General features: G+C 37.9%; 2 protein-coding genes across 10 annotated transcripts in view; one reads left to right on the top strand and one right to left on the bottom strand.

Annotated features, from left to right (window-relative positions):
• Positions 1-818: 818 nt before the first annotated feature.
• On the bottom strand, positions 819-2,885 carry PIGBOS1 (PIGB opposite strand 1). 7 transcript variants are annotated; one of them, XM_046007381.1, is made up of 4 exons: positions 2,747-2,872; positions 2,458-2,625; positions 1,590-1,655; positions 819-1,262 (listed from the first exon to the last, which is right to left on the bottom strand). In XM_046007381.1, exon 4 carries the CDS (start codon positions 1,178-1,180, stop codon positions 1,016-1,018), a length of 165 nt encoding a protein of 54 aa, XP_045863337.1. In that variant the 5' UTR covers positions 1,181-1,262; positions 1,590-1,655; positions 2,458-2,625; positions 2,747-2,872; the 3' UTR covers positions 819-1,015. The 7 variants fall into 7 exon arrangements, with proteins under 7 accessions (XP_045863337.1, XP_045863338.1, XP_045863331.1 ...); XM_046007382.1 differs by lacking the exon at positions 2,458-2,625 and having other exon boundaries at positions 2,747-2,885; XM_046007375.1 differs by lacking the exon at positions 2,458-2,625 and having other exon boundaries at positions 2,680-2,865.
• A 3-nt stretch (positions 2,886-2,888) lies between these two features.
• Positions 2,889-21,804, top strand: part of PIGB (phosphatidylinositol glycan anchor biosynthesis class B) — a 40,771-nt gene continuing 21,855 nt past the window's right edge. The window contains exons 1-5 of one of the 3 annotated variants that reach the window (XM_046007372.1): positions 2,889-3,021; positions 4,824-4,959; positions 5,375-5,492; positions 10,053-10,157; positions 11,586-11,716. In XM_046007372.1, the coding sequence (XP_045863328.1) occupies positions 2,889-3,021; positions 4,824-4,959; positions 5,375-5,492; positions 10,053-10,157; positions 11,586-11,716 (623 nt within the window). Of the gene's footprint in view, positions 3,022-3,605; positions 3,671-4,823; positions 4,960-5,374; positions 5,493-10,052; positions 10,158-11,585; positions 11,717-21,804 lie in introns of those variants that run through there. The other 2 variants (XM_046007373.1, XM_046007374.1) reach the window with 2 other exon arrangements.

A 21,804-nucleotide genomic window follows, 5' to 3' on the forward strand; every position in this document is an offset into this window, starting at 1 on the left:
TGTCAAAAGTTGGGGCACCTGGGTGGCTCAGTAGGTTAAAGTCTCTGCCTTTGGCTCAGGTCATGATCCCAGGGTCCTGGGATTGAGCCCTGCATTGGGCTCTCCGCTCAGCAGGGAGCCTGCTTCCTCCTCTCCCTCTCCCTGCCTCTCTGCCTACTTGTGATCTCTGTCTATCAAATAAATAAATAAAATCTTAAAAAAAAAAAAAAGAATGCTTTATAAGCATCTTTTCTGATCATAATGGCATGAAACTAAAAATCAATTACAAGAAAACTGAAAAAAAAAATCACAAATATGTGGATTAAACAACATGCTATTGAACCATCAATGGGTCAACAAAGAAGTCAAAGAGGAAATCAGAAAATACCTTGAGGCAAATGAAAATGTAAATATAACAATGCAAAATCCATGGGATGCAGCAAAAGATGTTCTAGTAGAGGAGTTCATAGTGATACCTGCCTACCTCAAGAAACAAGGAAAATCCCTAACTTCACATCTAAAGGAACTAGAAAAAGAATAAAGCCCAAAATTAGTAGAAGTAAGGAAATAAGATCACAGAAATAAATAAATAAAATAGAAACTAAAACTAAAATTAAAAAATCAATTAAACTGGTTCTTTGGAAGGATAAACAAAATTAACATTTTGCATTGTTATATTTACATTTCATTTGCTACTTGAGGGGCATTCTGCCTGAGGTGCTTAACTTGAGTCACTTCAGCTATAAACAGTACTATAAACACCATTTCCAGCTAGTTTATAGAGTCTTGTCATCCCTTGATCCTGTTTATGCTGCATTCCCAGAAAAATAAACATCAACTGGGAAACAAAAATTCTTCAGACATTTTAGTTTTTAAAAATGACAAAATTAAACACTAAAATTGACAGTGCTTGTTTTAAAATCATTACCTATGATTTGCATTTAAAATATACTTGAGAACTTTTTACTAGATTATTTATAGCCAATGCATAATTTCAATAGAACTTTAAACAATTACAGTTTAACTCCATGTAGTATTAACTTTTCTTCTCTTCTGATTCTTGTGCCAATTTCAACTTTTCTTTTAATTCCATCTGATCTCGGTAATACTGTTCAAATATTGGTTGGTAAATATACATCCCTCCAGCAATTCCAAGGATGCTAGCAAAAAGCAGTTGTGGAAGAGTCAATCTCCCAAACATTTTTCAACAAATGCCATACAGTGCTTTTGCCACCCGGTGGTTTTGAAAAATTAGAGTCAACATCCAGGAAATATCTTCAGATCTGTGTACGAAGAAAATAGAAAGCAAACCAATAACTCAGGATGTCAATCCTTTTAAAAGATTCCATGTCACTACTTTGTTCCAGAGTGAATAGTATTTTCATCATACATAAATATCGCTTGATTTAACTAAAATAGGAATATAAATACACAGAGAATATGACAAAAGAGAGTTAGGGGGTGGTGTTAAGACAAAGTTAAATCCTACTACAGAATTTTCTCAATGGTTTTAAATAAATAAAATTTATTTAAATTTTATTCTTAAATGACAAAATGACAAAAGTGGGGGAGAGGCTAGGAAGAGGCATACTCTTGTCACCTTTACATACCATCATAAAACTACCAACTAAACGAAACAGCTGCCCCCCAAAGTTGAAAGTGATTGCCAATCCAATCTGGAAGTAAAAGAAAGAGAACTGTTACTTTTCATTATTAGCCCTTTTTTAACTATTTCATGTTTTTTGGCAATATGCATAATTAAAAACAATTCTTAAAGCAGGCTAAAGGATTTTATGAGTTCCCTTTGATGCTTTAGAAGGTACAAGTAGGCATCAAATATATGTAAATAACTTGCCATCCACTTTTGATAAAAATATAAAGAGATCTGACTGACTTTACTTTTAATAATTGAGGAGTAAAGACTCCAGTATTTCTCAGAAAGTTATAGTTGTGAACACCATAGTCTCTGGAGAAAACAGTTTATGAAAGAGGAAAGCAGAATAACGAATTTACATGTTTGCTTATAATGTAACGGTCTTTCACCGTCTCCTAGACAGGCCCCTGAGGTTACAATAATCATTAGCGGCAGAACCGGTACTAGAAACTAGGATGTCCTTAACATCGCTAAAATGTAATTTAAACTAATATGGGAAAGATATGCCTGTTTGCTCTTGGACTCTACGATTAACTAGATAAATGACAACTTATCAAGCATGCTATGGTTCAATGCCTGCGGAAGGACGGAGGGAGGGAGGGGGTTTTTTGCAAGTAGGATCCTTGGAAGACAAACCACATAAAATGGGAAGGATCCTCTTTTGCCACTAGTTTGCTAAGTGATTCCGAACCTCATTTTCTACATTTGTACAAGAGCTTAAGTCAGCCCTACTCCGCCTACCCCGTCCAACAGCTATGTGAGATCACCCAAACAGCGAAATGTTACACAAACACGTTTGCAATTATCATTACTACTATCATTACCACTTAAACACCTCTGACCGTTGGGCTGTCGCTTCGCGTCGCTAACCCCGCCTCCCGTCTGCCCCAGCCTAGGAGAGTTCTGGCTCCTTCCAGCAGTTTCCGGAAGAGAAAACAGGGCGCGGAGACCACGAACCCAAAGGCGGACAGCAATCTCACGAGAAGAAGAAGCTTAAGAAAAAGCGCAGACTCGCTCGCGACAAAGCGTACCGGTGCCAAACAAACCTGCAGCACTCGGCGGCAGGCACAAACTTCGGGGGTCCGTGCGAGAAAGTGGCCTTTTCCCAAATACCTCCGCGCCTGCGAGTGACGGCGGCTGCAGAGGCCAAACTTAGTGAGCGGAAGAGCAACGCGCGTTTCTCCAACTCCTGTCTCCGTCCTCGTAGGGACTGAGGTACCAAGGGATCCTCAGCCGACCTCGAAGGAGGTGCAGAATGAGGCAAGAGGGCGACGATAGCCGACTCTTTTTCCGCGGTTTCCAGAACCGCTCCCAGGAGAAGGTGAAGCTGCGAAAGAGAAAGTCAACTTTGTACCTCAGCCCCCGGAAGAGCACCTTGTGCCACGGAGGTGAGGGGGTGGGGGCGGGGGCGTGGCGCGGTCGCGGAACTGCCCGGCGGTGGCGGGAAGCCGCGGACCCTGAACCAGGGCTCCATCTGCTGGGCGGGGTTGCCAAGAAATAGTAGTGCACTCGAGACCGGATTCTCCGTTCGTGCCACTTGCATGGCCCTTTATTCTGCATTGGTTAGTTCTAAAATGCATCCGCATTTTAGAAAGGCACCCGGGCTGGGAGTTAACCTGAGATCTCGCAGCTTCGGAGGGACTGGTTCCTGGGGTTGAACTGGGTCTGACTGCCACCCCATTTATTTTTCCCACCCTCGCCTTCTCTCTGGTCCGGTGTGATGATGTTGACAGGAGCAAAATCACCCCAGCAAGTGAACTTTTGATCTGTCAGACGCGGGTATTTACTATAAAGAGGGACTTCTCATTCATTCAGTAATTATGTATTGCGCGCCTTGCATGTGCGGAGCACTGTGTAAGCTGCATGAAAACAATGCCGAGCTTCCCCCTGGAAACCTTCGACCAAGAAAGAAGAGAGTCATTTTGCTAAACGGAAGAGGATTGTGACGGGGGAAAGGGAGAGTTAGCTGGGCCCGAGTTCTGTCGCTCTTTTCCCCTAATCCTTCCTTCGTTAGAAGTTGGATCCCTTAGGGTAAAGGTTAGTAACGATGGTGAATTACCATACTTGTCACAGACATATAGTAGAACTTTCAGGTGATTCAAGATCACTTGTTCAGGGGCCTGCTCTGAGTTCTGCACCAGTCCACAGAGTAAAAGGGTTTTTCTTTCAGCAGATATAGTTCAGTCGGGGTGTTTCTTTAGGTGCTTCCGAAAGATGAAAGTTGAGATGGGGCATGTGTGGTGTGTCTGAAAAATATTTAAATATGTTCCCAGAGAATAAGGAAGGAGAGTGGCAGGAACCTAGAACTATATAGCAAAAGACTCAAAATGGATCACAGGGCAAACACAATTACTCAGGAGGCCAAACAGGCAGGTCTGAATAAATTAAAGCACCTTCTCTTAAAGAACCAACTAGGTATTGCCAGTTGAGCTTTGTTGTCAGATCTTGGTTGTGAAATGCTGAAAATATTTTATATTGAAAAAGGTTTTAATACAAAGTCGGATTTTTAAATGTCGACAACTAAATTCACATTTTAAAAAATACTCTATGCAGCTTGCAGGCTGTCGAGTTGTGGCAAAGGACGGGGCTTTGGAGGCAGCAGACAGACCTTGTTTTGAATCCCGTTTAGTCATTTGTAACCTTTTTGACTTTGGACAAGGCAGTTTAACTTCTTAGTCTCAGTTTCCTCATATATGATTGGGGCCAGTACCTACCCTTTAGCATGATTTGGAGGATCAAATGAAATAAGGCGTGTGACGGAATGAACTCAGCGCCTCGCATAGAGTAAGCATCAATAAGGACTATTTAAAAATATGCAGAGGACCAGCAGTTTGATATGCCACTGTTTGACATATATAGGAAGAGTTAGTTGATCCTAAGTAATTTGTTAGCTTTCTTTCATAGGCTACCCATGTAGTTAGTTCAATGTTATCTTACTATTCTCCTTATACAATTAATTGCAAGGAAGATTGGTTAAATGAAAGGTGGTAATTTCCCAGTGGTGAGGCTTGGGCCCTTGTATAACTGTCTGCCCAGGTCTGCTTTGAGAGTAGTGCCAACAGGCCAGAATTTTCTTTTGTGCCTTCACAGAGTCTGAGCAAGGCGCCAACCAGAGCAGCAGATTTTAGTTCTCTAAGTGGAACTTCCCTGACTTTTGTGCCACGATTACCTCTTTTGTTTTGTTTTTCAGATCTCCTTGGTGAAAACATTTATCTGGTCTTGTTTACTGTAGCATTACGAATATGTAACTGTTTTATAGTCCAGACAAGTTTTGTTCCAGATGAATATTGGCAGTCTCTTGAAGTTGCACATCACATGGTTTTCAAATATCCTTTGTAGTTTCTTTTCCAGACTAGAAATGTATGTTCATTTTAGAAATTGTGCCAGCTTCTCTTATAAATTTTCAATCAATTTTACTAAGTAACTTTACTTATCAAAGTATACCATTATTCTACACTGATATTTCTTCTTTCTTCGATGGTAATATATTTGACTCAGCCTTTAACCGGCAGGTATTCCCATAGAGCTCAGTACCGTGGAGGATATAGATGAAGTAAAACACACATTCCATTCTTAAAGAAGTTGAGTTTAATTGGCCAACTGAATTTTTGATTCAAATAACCAGCATAAAATGCTATGATTTTAAGCTGCTTTACCCCAAAAAATGGAAATTTTTTATGCACAGTAATTAAAATAGATTTTGTTTCAGTGCTATTTAACATTAGTCCTTAATATTACTAATTATGGTTATTTGACCTGGGAATGGACAGAAAGATTGAGGGGTTACACTTATCCCTTAATCTTTGCAAGCATTTACAAGATCCTGCATCTTTTGGGGAAAGATAGTGTTCAACTGCTGGTAAGTTTAAATAAAAGTAAATTTAAAAGTTATTAAAAGTTGATTTATTCCATCCTTTTTAAAAGGCTAATGTATATTAACTAAATGACATTATTGGTATCACAAGGTTTCTTTTTAAAAAGATATTGTTACTGAACTCTGACCATATCTGGGCAGCCTACAGTTCTGAAGACATACTGCGACGTGTAACCCTTCATTATGTGCTAAAACACAAAACTGAGCATGAAAGTGTCCTACTTAAAGGAATCCTGTGAATCCTGTTAAGATATTCAGACTTTCAGAATGACTACATTATATATTAATTATTTGGACTTTAGAAGTCCTTCATGAAATAATCATGAGAGGAGTGTTGTATTTTGTTTTAACTTGTGAGCAGAAGATACTGTTATATGAGCTTATGAAAGAACAAACATAAACCTACTCAGCATTCAGTGTTGAAAATAAATCTTAGAGAAAATTAATTTGACAAGAATTTGATGATATGCACAACCATTGTGCTATGTATGTAGTAATTAGGCAGCAATAGTAAGTAAGGTTGTAATTCCTAGATCATGAACTTCTGGGGTCAGTTGCCAAGAGAGGGTACAAAAGAACTAATGGGGCCAAAATTTCCCTAAACTCATTCTCAAGATCTTTTACGCTGTCCTCAGATTAGACTCAGAAGTTTGGGCCTTCCCCATTTTCTGTTAGGGAAGTAACCCAGAATTCCAAAGGCAGTCCAAATCCTGAGGGTTTCTTAGAACCTGGAAAGACACATGGAAGTATCATGGGGAAGGAGAATTTAGAGCAGCAGCACCATTTTTTCCATGGACACATGGTGACCTTAGGGGCTGTGAATTCCCTTGTCCTTAAAGGGTTTCTAGATTATTTGGGGGTAATCATAAAGCCTGGAACCACAGGCAAATATATGTAATGACATCAAGGATATCTTATATCTCAAGAAGTCATCAAGGATGTCTTATATCCTAAGAAGTAGATTATATTGTGAATGAAGGAGTCTTCAAGACAGAAAACTTCCTATTCCTCCAGGACTTATCCACTTCCCTCAACCTATAGTTGACCCACCTGTGATTTAAAGTAAGCCTCCTCTAGTCCCCATCCCCACCCCACTGTCCCCCGCAAAAATCTGTCCATCTGGAGCTTGACAAGATGGAGAAACTTGCTATCAGTTAGTCATTCATACTGTCATATTATCTTTTTTTTTTAAGATTTTATTTATTTATTTGATAGAGTCCACAAGTAGGCAGAGAGGCAGGCAGAGAGAGAAGCAGGTTCCCCGCTGAGCAGAGAGCCCAATGCAGGGCCCGATCCCAGGACCCCGGGATCATGACCCGAGCCAAAGGCAGAGGCTTCAACCCACGGAGCCAACCAGGCGCCCCGTCATATTGATTATCTTAAACAGAGACCACATGATTTTGAAACTAGAAGGGGTCAGAGAAGTAAAATAAACAGACCAAGGTCATAGGATGTTAAAAGCAGAGCCAAAACTAGATCCTGGGGTGCCTGGGTGGCTCAGTGGGTTAAGCATTTGTCTTCAGCTCGTCATGATTCCAGGACCCTGGGATCAAACCCCACGTCAGGCTCCTTGTAGGAAGCCTGTTTCTCCCTCTCCCTCTGCCCCTCCCCTCCACTAGTACACTCTTTCTCTCAAATTAATAAATAAAATCTTTTTAAAAACTTTTTTAAAAAAAAGATTTTATTTATTTATTTGACAGAGATCACAAGTCGGCAGAGAGGCAGGCTCCCTGCTGAGCAGAGAGCCTGATGCGGGGCTTGATCCCACGACCCCGAGATCATGACCTGTGCCTAAGGCAGAGGCTTAATCCACTGAGCCACCTAGGCGCCCCTAAAATCTTTTTTTTTTTTTTAAATAAAGAAAGAAAGAATAAAACTAGATCTTTGGTCTGTTTATTCATAGCCTAGATACCTTGTCCCCAAACTGCATAAAGTGTGTTTACAGAACTAGGAATGGCTTAGAATTGCACTGTCTAGTATGGTAGCCACTAGCCACATGGGTCTACTGAATATTTGAAATGTGGCTAGTCCACATTGAGAAGTGCTATTAGTGTAAAATTCACACTGGATGTCAAAAACCTAGTACAAAATAAAAATGTAAAATGTTTCTGTAATTTTTTATTTTGATGAAATGATAATATTTTAGATATATTGGGTTAAACAAAATAAATTAATTTTACCTGTTTGGGATTTTTTTTTTTTTACTTTTTAATCTGGCTACTATAAAATTTTAAATTACATACATGGATCATGTTATATCTCAACTGGACAGCATTGGCTTAGAACACATGAGAAGAGAGGGATATAGAAGACAGACCTGAATAGGGTACCAAAGTGGGGGCTTTCAATAGTCAGAAGACATATAAGGGCATTTGGCCTCTGGAGATTAATGGAAGAATCAGGAGCTTAAAGAACAGGAGAATGGTGAGCTGCCAACACAGTACCATACTCAAGATTTACCCCTTGCATGTTCCTTCTCTTTGCCCCACCCCTCTACTTTTTATTTCCAGAAGTCATATGCAAGTGTTACTTAATTCTTCTCAGGTCCTTACTGTAAACCTAGAAAATTAGAGTATCTTAAAGGTCTGGAGAGACTTCTAATAACTGGGAATTTACATCTCCACTTACTTTTGTGTTGAACTAAAATCTACTTTTATTTTTATTATTTTTAATATTTTATTTATTTATTTATTTGAGACAGAGAAAGAAAGAGCAAGTACAAACAGGCGTAGAGGGAGAAGCAGGCTTCTGCTTAGCCAGGAACCCAAAATGCGGCTCTCTCCTAGGACCCTGGGATCATGACCTGAGCCAAAGGCAGTTGCTTATATGACTGAGCCACCCAGGGGCCCCAAATGTACCTTCTTTTAAATTCAAGTTTTCTACAAGACAGCCGTTCAGAAAGTTTTATTTATCCAGGACAAATATCGCTATTTCTAAATATCATAATCAGATAATATCCTTTAGACATCTTATAATTTATTAAAATCTGTCTTAAAATGTAGGTCTCCAAATTGAATATAATATTGAAAGCTAGGGTAGCTAGTTCAGAATATAGTAGAACCATTAATCCTACAAATGTTATACTCCTGTTATTGCACAAGGATTCTTATAGTTTTAGTGGCTTCTTTGTACTGTTGGCTTATATTAAACTCATAGCTAAACTGACTTCTCACATAAACTACGTTCAGGCCTGAGAGGCAAGAATGAAGCGTAAAGATCTCTAGGCAGAGTAAGCAGAAGGTATGTACATAGGTGTCTTTTGCTGTATTTTACAGGGCAGAGTTTAAGTGAAATTATGAAGTACAGCATACCTTTAAAACTTAAACATTTATTTACAAATTACTGACAAAGAGGAGGAACATGTAAAGCTAAAGTGTTAGAAGCCATTGGCACCGGAAAGTAAAGCCACTCTAATTACACTGTAAAATTAATAAAGACTGGTCCAACACAAGTAAAAATTTAAATATAGTTTTAGAAAACATCTTTTGAGCTAACCTAGATTAAATTGTCCTCTATCGGTGTGTTATTTGTTAATGAGAACTGTGACACATTTTTTTAAAACTCTCAAAGATGTCATTGTGTAGCATTAGAATTACTAACCGTAATTAAGTTATAATATTTACTCTTTAGTTTTACCCTTAAATTTACTTTTTAATGTCATCTGATTACTGTGTTTCTGTAGTTGTAGAATACTTGTCCTTTTATAGAAAAAAAAGGTAACTCATTTTATTATCCATATTGCAGGATGGGGAAGCAATGTACCTTCGTAGTTAAGAGCACAGTGTTTAGAATCAGGAAGACCTGGGTTTGAATTCTGGTTTCTACATGAGCTGTGCAGCCTTGAGAAAATTATTTAATGTCTCTTTACCTCAGTTTCCTCACTTATAAAGCAGTGCTGATCTCACAGGTATTGTTAGGACTGAATGCGCTGATACACATAAAGTACTTGGTATGATACCTATCACATATTATTATAAATGATTCATAAAAATTTAATATTGTTATGCTAACAAAAATCATTAAATGTGCTTCTAAAATAGGACCTTAACACAATGAACTGTTTTGTTGGCTGTCTATATTAAAAGTAATAGTGTTGTGGGTGCCTGAGTGGCTCAGTTGGGTAAGTGACTGCGGCTCAGGTCATGATCCCAGAGTCTCCAAATTGAGTCCCTCATCAGGCTCCTTGCTCAGTGGGGAGCCAGCTTCTCCCTCTGACCTCCCCACCTCATGTACTGTCTCGATCACTCTCTCTCAAATAAATAAATAAATAAATAATTTTTTAAAACGGTAGTAGTGTTGTAATGTATAAATTACAGAAAGAAAAAGAATAAAACTACCTTGGGCATATCCCTGAAAAATTAATGCCATTTTTGTAGAAAAAAACAGGTATTTTTTCAAAAGAATAGAATACTATATTACATTTATTTTTGTACTAAGAATAGCCTTCAATTGATAGTTGGATCAGTTTGTTGATTTCTTAATGATAATTCTGTGTGAACCAGTACATGTTTTTAATATCTTCTTTTTCTTTTTAAACTATTGAAGATTTGGATTCCTAGACTTGCCCAAGCACTTTTGTCTGCTATAGCAGACATCAGACTCTACTCATTAATGAAGCAACTTGAAAATCAGCAAATGGCAAAATGGGTGGTAAGTCCTAAACACTTTAGAAACTATTCACTTCATTCCTAATAGCATGAAGCACATGAAAAAAATCCCAGTTCTCAAAACAGCTTCAAAGATAATTTGTACAACTTTATAGAGGTACTTCCATATTGAAGAACAGCAAAATCCAAGTGGTGCATGCCATATCTCTACTTCTGATTGCTCCCCGGGTGACTGAAGCCACTAATGCCCTCAAAATCTTTGAGAGGCTAGACCCCAGGAACAGGCTTGGAAGCACTTTCACTCATCAAACCTGTCAGAGTCCTTGCCTCACTTTCTACAAAACTCAATAGGAATTGTTCTAATCATTGCCTACCTCACAAATAACCTCCACTGTGAACAACCTTTGTTCACTACCTCTAGCTACCTGAGACTGAGCCTAAGAAGCAGGTTTTCTCTGAAGCATTCTTTCACCTCTAGCCTGAGTGTTTGAAATAGTTAGACTCTGTAAGGGAGAAAATGTGGTGTAGAAAACTGTCCTTTGTCAGACTGGCTTATTTCACAGTGGGGAGATAGATTCCTGTTACCACATTCAAATCTTGAATGGAATTTCTCATTGAAACCATATCCTGAAGAGTGATTGGATTCTTTAGTACTGCAGTTAACCTCCCTTGGTGTTTTCTTAAATAAACTTTTATACAAGCTAGCTTAGAAATCTTACTACCTTTTTAATACTGTTTCTACCGGAAAATATATTCCCAATTCCAAGTAACCAACTTATCAACAAATTTCTGGAATATAATTTATTATTAATTTATTAATAAATATTAATCAATTTGCTAATTATTACTAAGACATTTCTATAAATAGTGTGTTTATTTGCATTAAAAAGACAGGTGGGATTAGCGATTGAGTCCTTGTTAATGGATTCAAGGATAAAATCAGTCTACTTTGTGCTTACATACACTGAAGAAGGCTCAACCTAAAATGTCAAAAAGTGTAATACCTTTGAAATCCTTCCTCCAAAGTAGTAGTACCAGGTTCTTCTAGATTAAGAGAAGCCTTTAAATCCACAAAAATTTGGAACATTTTTTAAAGGCTGTATTTGAAGAGCTAGGAATCTAATACCACATGTTTAACATCCTTGCACCAGCTAACAAGTTTCTTTTAAGACATTTGCTTTGTAGACTTGATGCTTCTGTTTGCATATTCTTCTAAAACCTGGTTTATTATTTTAGTCAATTTACCTGAAAGTATAAACTTGGTAACTTTAACACCTACATATCTGGTATTATTATAGACCTATATATAATGTAACTTCTTGAAAACAATGTTTGGGCATGCTTATTTTTAATATCATTTATGTTTTGACCTGATTTTGCAGTATGTAGACTTGCTGTTTTCCATAGAAGAAGATAATACTGAGCTTTTCCCTTTCCCACTCCATATATGTTTGCTTACAATTGTTCTTAGTTTTTTTGCCAGTTGTGCTCTTGGTTCACATGGTATTGCTGTACCAGAACTCTTACAAACACCATGGAAACTGTTCTCACTATAATTGCTCTTTTCTACTATCCTTTGGAAGGTTCAAAGTCTATGAACAGGTGAGATATATTACTGTTAACAATTATTTAAAAGACATGAAAAATCTTAAATAGCAACATATTTTAATGTCTGGTGGACCCCCAGATGTTTATTATTTCATGAAGTTTATTAAAACCACACTCTCAGTTGATCTATTTCTTATAGTAGGAAACAGATATGTGCAAACTAGGTAATGAAGGGCAGTTTAGTAAAAGGACTATGTATAAATATTTAGGCAATGTTTAGAAAAGCCAATAAGGGGACAACCATAGTATCCCAGGGCTAGTCATTGGAGGAAGTTTCTGCTACTCTGTGGCCCCAAAGTGAGGTAATTGTTATGGGAATCCATACAGAGGTGTAACTCAAGAGAGGGCCCCAAGAGGGGACATGCACAGCCAGCCTTTAGCCATAGCAAGAAGAGAACTGGGGAAATAAAACTCCCTGACTTAACTCTTCTCCTTGCAATCAGTCAAGGCCAATCAGAAGCCAGAAACCAAGTGAGCTCATTGATATAGACCAGGTAGGTCAGCTTCTCTGCACATAGAGCAAGTGAAGAATAGAGGAAAACAGATCTGGAAGGGCAAAGAGAAAATATAAGGACCCAGGAGATTGGGTCCAAGATGGCAGCACAGGAAGATTCTGAACTCACCTCCACCTCTGAACGTTAGATGAATTGCTCTCCACAACAAAGGGTAAAGACAGGTAGAAGAAGCAGAGAGACAGTCTCACAAAACCCCACATGCAGCATGGCAGCACACAATAGGGAGAGATCTCACCAGCTAGGCATTTCTTCCAGAAAAGTAAGGGGTTGATGCCCAGTCAGGCACTCTGGCCCCTGAAATCTGCACCAGAGAACAACCTCCCAGAACATCTGAGTTGGAAAATCAACTAGTTGATATCCAGGGGTCCCCAAGTCCTATAGGAAACTGAGGTTCCCCACTTGGAAGTCTCACATGTAGTCTGTTTCTCTTGAGACCTAGTGGAAAAACAGCCATTTGCAAAGTGTCTAGCAGTGACCCACCAGCAGGAGGGACATCATAGGTGTGGAGGTCATCCCTGTGGAGTTAAGGGGCTCAACTCCACATCAGGGACCTCCTGCCTGGAGATCTGCTTCAGGAGTGTGAGGCCCCATAATGTCTGCTTTAGTATCAGTGGAGTTTAACTCCAAAAGACTCAGAGGCCTATAGGAGACCTAGACTCTGCTCTTAAAGGGCCTAGACACAGCATCACTTGCTCCAAAAACCAGTAAAGAAGCAGCAGTTTAAAAATCACCTGAGCCGGGGCGCCTGGGTGGCTCAGTGGGTTAAGCCGCTGCCTTCGGCTCGGGTCATGATCTCAGGGTCCTGGATCGAGTCCCGCGTCGGGCTCTCTGCTCAGCAGGGAGCCTGCTTCCCTCCCTCTCTCTCTGCCTGCCTCTCTGTTTACTTGTGATCTCGCTCTGTCAAATAAATAAATTAAAAAAAAAAAATCACCTGAGCCAGACATGAAGGAGATTTATTGACAAATTTTAAGACATGTTCCAGAGAGGCTGGGCACTTTCCCCAAGAACAGAAGTACTGGTGGGCACCATTTTTCTTGTCTACCTTCCGCCCAGCTGGCCCAACACTGGCAAGTGACAGTTCTGACACTTTCTATCTACCTTGCTAGCATAGCTTGTCCCACCCTGGCATTCCCCTGCAGACTTGCCTCACCCAACCTGGCAGATGCCCCTCCAAAGCAACTGCCACCATGCCATACCCAGGTGGCAGCCACTATCAGGGCTGATACCCCTCCATAGTGACTCCAGTCCTGGGTAAGAAGGGCTTCCCTGCCCACCAGTACACCCACACCAGTTGTGGTCTGTCACCAGTGGGAGATCACACAGCCCATACAAGGATAGCCCTGGAATGCCTGGTTCTGGTGACCAGGGAGAATGCTTTTCTAGGCCCATGGGACACTACCTTTAAACAAGGAGACATAGCTGACCTACCTAATACCAATAAACAAACACAAAGAGTCAGATAAAATGAGATAGAGAAATATGTTTTAAATGAGAATAAGACAAAAACTCTAAAAAAGAACTAAAGAAAGTGGAGACAAGTAATCTACCTGGTAAAGAATTCAAAGTAATGGTCATAAATGCTCACCAAACTTAGGAAAAGAGTGGATGAACTCAGTGAAAACTTAAGGAGATAGAAAATACAAAAAAGAACCAGTTTGAGCTGAAGAATGTAATAACTGAAATGAAAAACACACTGCATGGAATCAACAGTAGATTAGAGGATGCAGAGCAGCAATCTGGAAAACAGGGTAGTGGAAATCATCCAAACAGAAGAGCAAATGGAAAAGAATTTTTTAAAATGATGGGATTGGGAGGGAGACAAACCATAAATGACTCTTAATCTCACAAAACAAACTGGGGGTTGCTAGGGGGAGGTGGGGTTGGGAGAGGGGGAGGGGGTTATGGACATTGGGGAGGGTATGTGCTATCGTGAGTGCTGTGAAGTGTGTAAACCTGGTGATTCACAGACCTGTACTCCTGGGGATAAAAATACATTATATGTTTATTTAAAAAAAAAAAAGAAAAGAAAGGATGCTACTTTTTGTAGCAACATGGACGGGACTGGAAGTGATTATGCTGAGTGAAATAAGTCAAGCAGAGAGAGTCAAGTATCATATGGTTTCACTTATTTGTGGAGCATAACAAATGACATGGAGGATATTGGGAGATGGAGAGGAGAAGGAAGTTGAGGGAAATTGGAAGGGGAGGCGAACCATAAAAGACTATGGACTCTGAAAAACAACCTGAGGGTTTTGAAGGGGCGGGGGTGGGAGGTTGGGGAAACCAGGTGGTGGGTAATAGGGAGGGCACGTTTTGCATGGAGCACTGGATGTTGTGCAAAAACAATGAATACTGTTACGCTGAAAAAATAAATAAATTAATTTAAGAAAAAAAAGAATTTTTAAAAATGAGAATTGGTAAAGGACCTCTATTACATTAAGCAGACTAACATTCAAACTATAGGGGTCCCAGAAAAAGAGAGAGAAAGGGGTAGAAAACTTATTTGAAGAGAAAATAGCTGAAAAGTTCCCTGAAGGAAACTGACATCCAAGTCCAGGAAGCACAAGAGCCCCAAACAAGGTGAACCAAAAGAGATCCAAAATAAGACACATAATAATTAGGATGCCAAAAAGTAAAGATAAAGAGAGAATCTCAAAAAGAGCCAGAGAAAAGCAACTAGTTCTATACAACAAACCACCCATACAGCTATTAGTTGTTTTTTCAGCAGAAACTTTGCAGGCCGGAAGAGACTGGCATGACATATTCAAAGTGCTGAACTGAGAAAACCTACAACCAAGAATGCTCTACCCGGCAAGAATTAAGGAGAGATAAAAAGCTGTCCAAACAAAAAAGAGGAGTTCATTACCACCATACCAGTGATAGAAGAAACGTGAAAGGAAATCCTCTAAGCAGAAAAGTTAGAAAAATTATCAAAGGAAAATTTCACTGGCAAAAACAAAATACAGTAAAAGTAATAGCTAGCATAAAATTTAAAGACAAAATTAGTAAAATCAACTATAATAATTAGTTAAGAGATAGACAAAATAAAAATATGTACAATATGATACCAAATACATAATCATGGAGAGGGTAGTATACTGTGCTTTTAGAATGAAACTTATGGCATTAAAAACCAATAATATATTCACAAAAAATAGGAAGGAACCCAAGCATAACACTATGAAAGTCATGAAATTACAAGAGAAAAGAGCAAGAGGAAAAGAACAGAGAATTACAAAAACAAATAGAAAACAGTTAACAAATGACAGTAAGTACATACCTATGAGTAAGTACATTAAATGTAAATGAACTAAATGCTCCAACCAAGAGACATGAAGTGACTGGATGGATTAAAAAGAAACAAAAACAAAACCCCATCTGTGTACTGCATAGAAGAGACTTAATTCAGACCAAAAGATACATACTGAAAGTGAAGGGTCGAATGTAGATATTCCATGCAAACGGAGGTGAAGAAAAAATTAGGTAATAATACTTAGACAATAGACTTTAACACAAAGATTATAACAAGAGACAAAGAAGGGCATTATATAATGCTAAAGGGATCAGTCCAACAAGACGATATAACAACTGTAAATATTTATGTATCCAACATAGCAGCACCCAAATATATAAAGCAAATATTAACAGACCTAAAAGGAGAAATATAGTAGTAGGAGGAGACTTTAATGCCCCACTTTCAACAATGGATAGATCATTCAGACAAAATAAGGAAACAGTACCTTTAATGACACATTAAACCAGATCAGCTTAACAGACATAGAATATTTAACCCCAAATAGCAGAATACACCTTTTTTTGAAGTGCACATGGAACATTCCCTAGAACAGATCACATGTTAGGCCAAAAATAAGTCTCAATAAATGTAAGAAGATTGAAATCTTACTAGCATAGTTTCTGAAAACAGTATGACACTAGAAATCAATTACAATTAAAAAAAAATGGAAAAGAGTGAAGGCCAAAAGCATGCTATTAAACAAGCAACAGGTCAATATAGAAATCAATGAGGGAATGAAAAAATACCATGAGACAAATGAAAATGGAAATATAACATTTGAAAATCTTTAGGACTCAAAAGAAGAAGTTCTAAGGACGTTTATAACAAAACAGGCCTACCTCAAGAAGTAAGAAAAATCTCAAACAATCTAACCTAATCTAAATTTAGTGGGGGGGGGGCACCTGGGTGGCTCAGTGGTTTAAGCCGCTGCTTCAGCTCAGGTCATGATCTCAGGGTCCTGGGATCGAGTCCCTCATCGGGCTCTCTGCTCGGCAGGGAGCCTGCTTCCCTCTCACTCTCTCTGCCTGCCTCTCTGCCTACTTGTGATCTCTCTCTGTCAAATAAATAAAATCTTAAAAAATAAAATAAAATAAAAATAAATTTAGTGGGGGGGGGGGGGGGAACAGTAGAAGAAAATAATAAAGATCCCAGTGGGGGGAAATAGACCAAAAAAAAAAAAAAATAGAAAAGGTCAGTGAAACTAACAGCTGATTTTTTAAAAAGATAATGTTTAAAAACCTTTAACCAAGACTCGTCAAGGAAAAAAAGGACTTAAATCAGAAATGAAACAGGAGAAATCATAGCCAACAACATAGATATACAAAGGATTATAAGAGACTATTACAAAAAAAAATTATATGCCAACAAATTGGAGAACGTAGAGGAAATGGATAAATTTAGAAACATAATCTTTCAAGACTAAATCTGGAAGAAACAAAATCTGAACAGACTGATCACTAGTAATGAAAATGAATCAATAGTCAAAAAACTCCCAACAAACAAAAGTCCAAGATCAGATGGCAGCACAGATGAATTCTACAAAACTTTTAAAGAAGTTAATACAGATCCTTCTCAAATAATTCCAAAAAATTAAAGAGGAAGGAACTATTCTAAATTCATTCATTATAAGGCCAACATTACCCTGATAACAAAACCAAAGACACTACCCCCCCCCCCGCAAAAAAAATTACAGGCAAGTATTTCTAATGAACTTCGATTCAAAAATCTTCAATAAAATATTAGCAAACTGAATTCAATAATACATTAAAGGTATCCTTGATCATAATCAATGAAATGAAATTTATTCCAGAGATGCAAGGATCGTTATATGCAAATCAACATGATATATGCAACAAAATAAGATTGAAAATCATGATCATCTCAATAGATACAGATAAAGCATTTGACAAAATTTGACATCCATTTATGGTAAAACTTCCAAAAAAGTGGATGCAGAAGGAATATACTTCAACATAATAAAGGCCATAAATGACGAACCCACAGCTAATAACCATACTCAGTGGTGAAAAGCTTGAAGCTTTTCATCTAAGGTCAGGAACAAGGCAAGGATGCCCACTCTTGCCACTATAATTCCACATAGTACTGGAAGTCTAGCCATAGTAATCAGATGAGAAAAAGAAAAGGCATCCAGATTGGTAAAGAAAAGGTAAAACTCACTTCTACATCTAACATACTACATATTGAAAACTGTAAAGACTCCCACCAAAAATAACTTAGAACTAATACAATAGAGTTACAGGATACAAAATTAATATACAGAAATCATTGTGTTTCTATACACTACTAACTAGCAGTCAGAGAAATTAGGAAAGCTGTGCCATTTATAATTGTATGTTAAAAATTCCTAGGAATAAATTCAATAGAGGAAGTGAAAGACCTGTACTCTTAAAAACTGTAAGACGTTCATGAAAGAAATTAAAGATAACTCAAGTAAATGGAAAGATGTACCATATTCATGGATTAGAAAATTAATATTGTTAAAATGTCCATATTAGGGGCGCCTGGGTGGCTCAGTGGGTTAAAGCCTCTGGCTTCGGCTCAGGTCATGATACCAGGGTCCTGGGATCGAGTCCCGCATCGGGCTCTCTGCTCAGCGGGGAGCCTGCTTCCCTTCCTCTCTCTGCCTGTCTCTCTGTCTACTTGTAATCTCTGTCTGTCAAATAAATAAATAAAATCTTTAAAAAAAAAATGTCCATATTACCCAAAGCACTCTACAGATTCAGTGCAATCTCTATCAGTGTACCAATAGCATTTTTCTCAGAAGTAAAACAAATAATACTAAAAGTGTATGGAAGAAGAAAAACAAAACAAAAACAAAATAAACACCCTGATAAATAAACCTTCTTGAGAAAGAAGAACAATGCAGGAAGTATCACTCCCAGATTTCAAATTATACTACAAAGTTATAGTAATCAAAAAAAGAATGTACAGGCACTAAAATACATAGATCAGAGGAACAATATAGAGTCAAAAAGTAAACCCACACTTTTTCTAAAAAGATTTTATTTATTTTGAGAGAGAAAAAAAGAGAGTGGGCATAAGCAGAAGGGATGGAGAGAGGGAGATGCAGAATCCCCACTGAGCAGGGAGCCCAATGTGGGGCTCAATCCCAGAACCCTGAGATCATGACCTGAGTCAAAGGCAAATGCTTAACTGACTGAACCACCCAGGTACCCCTAGACCCACACTTCCATGGTCAATTAATCTATGACAAAGATAGGCAAGAATATACAATGGGGAAAACAGCCTTTTTAATAAGTGGTGTTGGATAAGCTGGATAGTTACATGGAAAAGACTGAAACTTGATTACTTTATCAACCCATATACAAAAAATGAACTTCAAATAAAGACCTAAATGTAAGACCTGAAACCATAAAACTCCTAAAAGAAAACAATGGTAAACTCTTGGATGTCAGTTTTAGCAACATTGTTTTAGATCTGTCTCCCTAGGCAGAGGCAACAAAAGCAAAAATAAACTTTTGGGACTACATGAACAACACAGCAAACCAGCAAAAAAATGTAAAGGCAAACTACCAAATGGGAGAAGATGTTTGCAAATGATATACCCACTAAGGGGTTAATATCCAAAATACATAAAGAACTCATACAACTTAAAAAAATCAAATTAAAAAATGGGCAGACAACCTAAGTAGAGATTTTTCCAAAGAAGACCTACAGATGGCCAATAGACACATGAAAAAATGCTCAACATCTCTAATAATCAGGGAAATAAATGCAAATCAAAACCAAAATGAGATATGACCTCATACCTATCAGAATAGTTATTACCAAACAGACAAAAAATTACAAGTGTTGGCTAACAGAAATACCATATGTATGATCCAGCAATTCTGTGTCTGATTATTACCCAAAGAAAATGCAAAATCCATTTTTGCCACCTGGGTGGCTCAATCAGTTAAGCGTCTGCCTTCAGATTCCAGGGTTCTGGGATCAAATCCTGATTTGTACTCCTTGTTCAGCGGGGAGCCTGTGCTCGCTCTCTCTCTCTCTCTCTCTGAGAAATAATAAAATCTTAAAAAGAAAAGGCAAACACTAATATGCACTCCTATGTTTACTGCAGCATTATTTACAATAGGCAAGATACGGAAGCAACGTTAAGTATCCATCAATAGATGAACAGATGAAGGTTTGCATACACACACACACACACACACACACACACACACACACACACACACAGAGTGGACTATTACTCAGCCATAAAAAGAATGAAATCTTGCCATTTTCAAAAACATGGATGGACCTAGAGGATATTAGATAAGCCTGAGAAAGATAAATACCATATAATTTCACTTAAAAGTGGAATCTAAAAAACAACAAATGAATAAACTTAACAGAAACAGACTCACAAATACAGGGAAAAAATTGATGGGAGGAGGAATGCATTGGATGGGCAAATTTGGATGTACAGTTTTCCATTTATAAAATAAATTAGTCATGAGGATATAAAGTATAGCATTGGGAATATAGTCAATAGTGTTGTAATAATTCTGTATGGTAATAGATGGTAACTACCCTTTTTGTCGTGAGCATTTTTTAATGTATAAAAATGTCAAATCACTATATTGTATACTTGAAACCAATAACAATACTGTATATCCACTATACTTAAGTTTTAAAAAGTAAATTAAAGAAAATATATGGACTGGATTTATATAAACTGGGGAAGCAAATACCAAACAAATGGAAAAACCAACATGAGCAAAAACACAGAGCTGTAAAAGGGCTTCATTTTATTGTGGGCAGGTTGTCCATTCTACCATACACATGGTTGGAAGCATGGGAGAAGGGAAGAATAAAGGTTGAGGCTGGAATGGGACTTCACCTTTCTCCAGAGTTTGGACTTTATTCTGTAGGTTGTAAGGAACCATTGAAGGCTTTTGAAAGCATGATATAATCAAATCTGAATAAGAAAGCATTCCCTTGCAGTACCAGAATTTAGAATATAATGAAATATAATGAAAGGGAGAAATATAATGAAATGAAAGGGAGAATATAGTGAAAGGGCGAAAGCCAGAATTTGGTCTATTTAAGAATCCATTCTTCCTATATAAAAAGGTTGTTGGGAGAATCAAATCAAATAAGATCATTTCAGCATTAAGACTCCTACTGCAAGAATAGGCATTCACTTAAGTTTACCTATATGAGCCTTATTGTAAAGTAAAAGTAAAAATAAGGAAAAGAGGTACCTTGTGGCCAGGCCTAGAAGAAAATTATAGAGTATCTCAGCCACATAAATGAAATGAATGAATTATGGCAGTTTTTGGGAAAAGTCTGTTCTGTTGTGCCTTTATAGCCCAGTCTGTGAATTTGTTTTAGTTGTCTAATTTTAAGGCTCAGCTAATCTCCATTTCTGTCCTCACTACCAATTGACCAACTTTTTCTATTTTGCATTTAATTTAAGAAAATCTGATTAGGTCTGTTAAATGTCATCATCCCTATAGTTTCACACTGGCCAGATTTGGCTTGGCTGCCTGTGTTCAGTCAGGAAAGAGGGTCACATAGCACAGGCAACGGCGGTAAAAGCATTTTTCCCCGCATAAACATGACAGGTACTATTATTCCTGGACTTAGAATATATGACATTTTGCAAACTTCTTTAAAAATTTTATAAATGAAAGATGTAAGGATGGATTTAAAATATATAAGCATTGATTTATGTAAAATGGTAGCAATAAAACATCTCTCTTCACAATTAAATGAAAATCTATATAAAGTATGTTTAGCACAGGGCCTCTTACAAAGTAAGTGCTTAGTAAGTGTTCTTGATGACAATGATACTAAATAAAGGAATATTGGGGGGGCAACACAAAAAAAAGTAAGACAACAACTTTGAAAATATTCCAGACAAGTGACAGGACTTAATGCAAAATGATGGGACTGGGAAGAAAACAAGGTGGATGTGTGGGGTGAGAGGTTGCTGTTTGAGGGACTTTACAATTTTAAGACTGAGAAACTGAGTGATGCTATAAATATTAGACACTGAACAAGTTTTAGGGAAGGTTTGGGGCTTATTTCAGGTGCTTTGATTTTGAGTGCCAGTGGCAATCTATGTAGAGATATTCAGAAAAGAGTAAGAAAACCCAGTCTGAAAGTTTGGAGTGAGGTTAGGACTGGAAGTATACGCTTGGGTGTCCTCTCAATAGTTTGACTATAGCAGAAGTAGCAATTAAGATGCGAGCAAATCAGACCAATCTACGAATATGTTTTATTTCACCTGCATAAGAGTT

Source organism: Meles meles, chromosome 6 (genome assembly GCF_922984935.1).
Source record: "Meles meles chromosome 6, mMelMel3.1 paternal haplotype, whole genome shotgun sequence".
NCBI lineage: Eukaryota > Metazoa > Chordata > Mammalia > Carnivora > Mustelidae > Meles > Meles meles.

Excerpts from the sequence above, each read along its gene's own strand:
- PIGBOS1 (XM_046007382.1), bottom strand. The coding sequence starts at position 1,180 with ATGTTTGGGAGATTGACTCTTCCACAACTGCTTTTTGCTAGCATCCTT.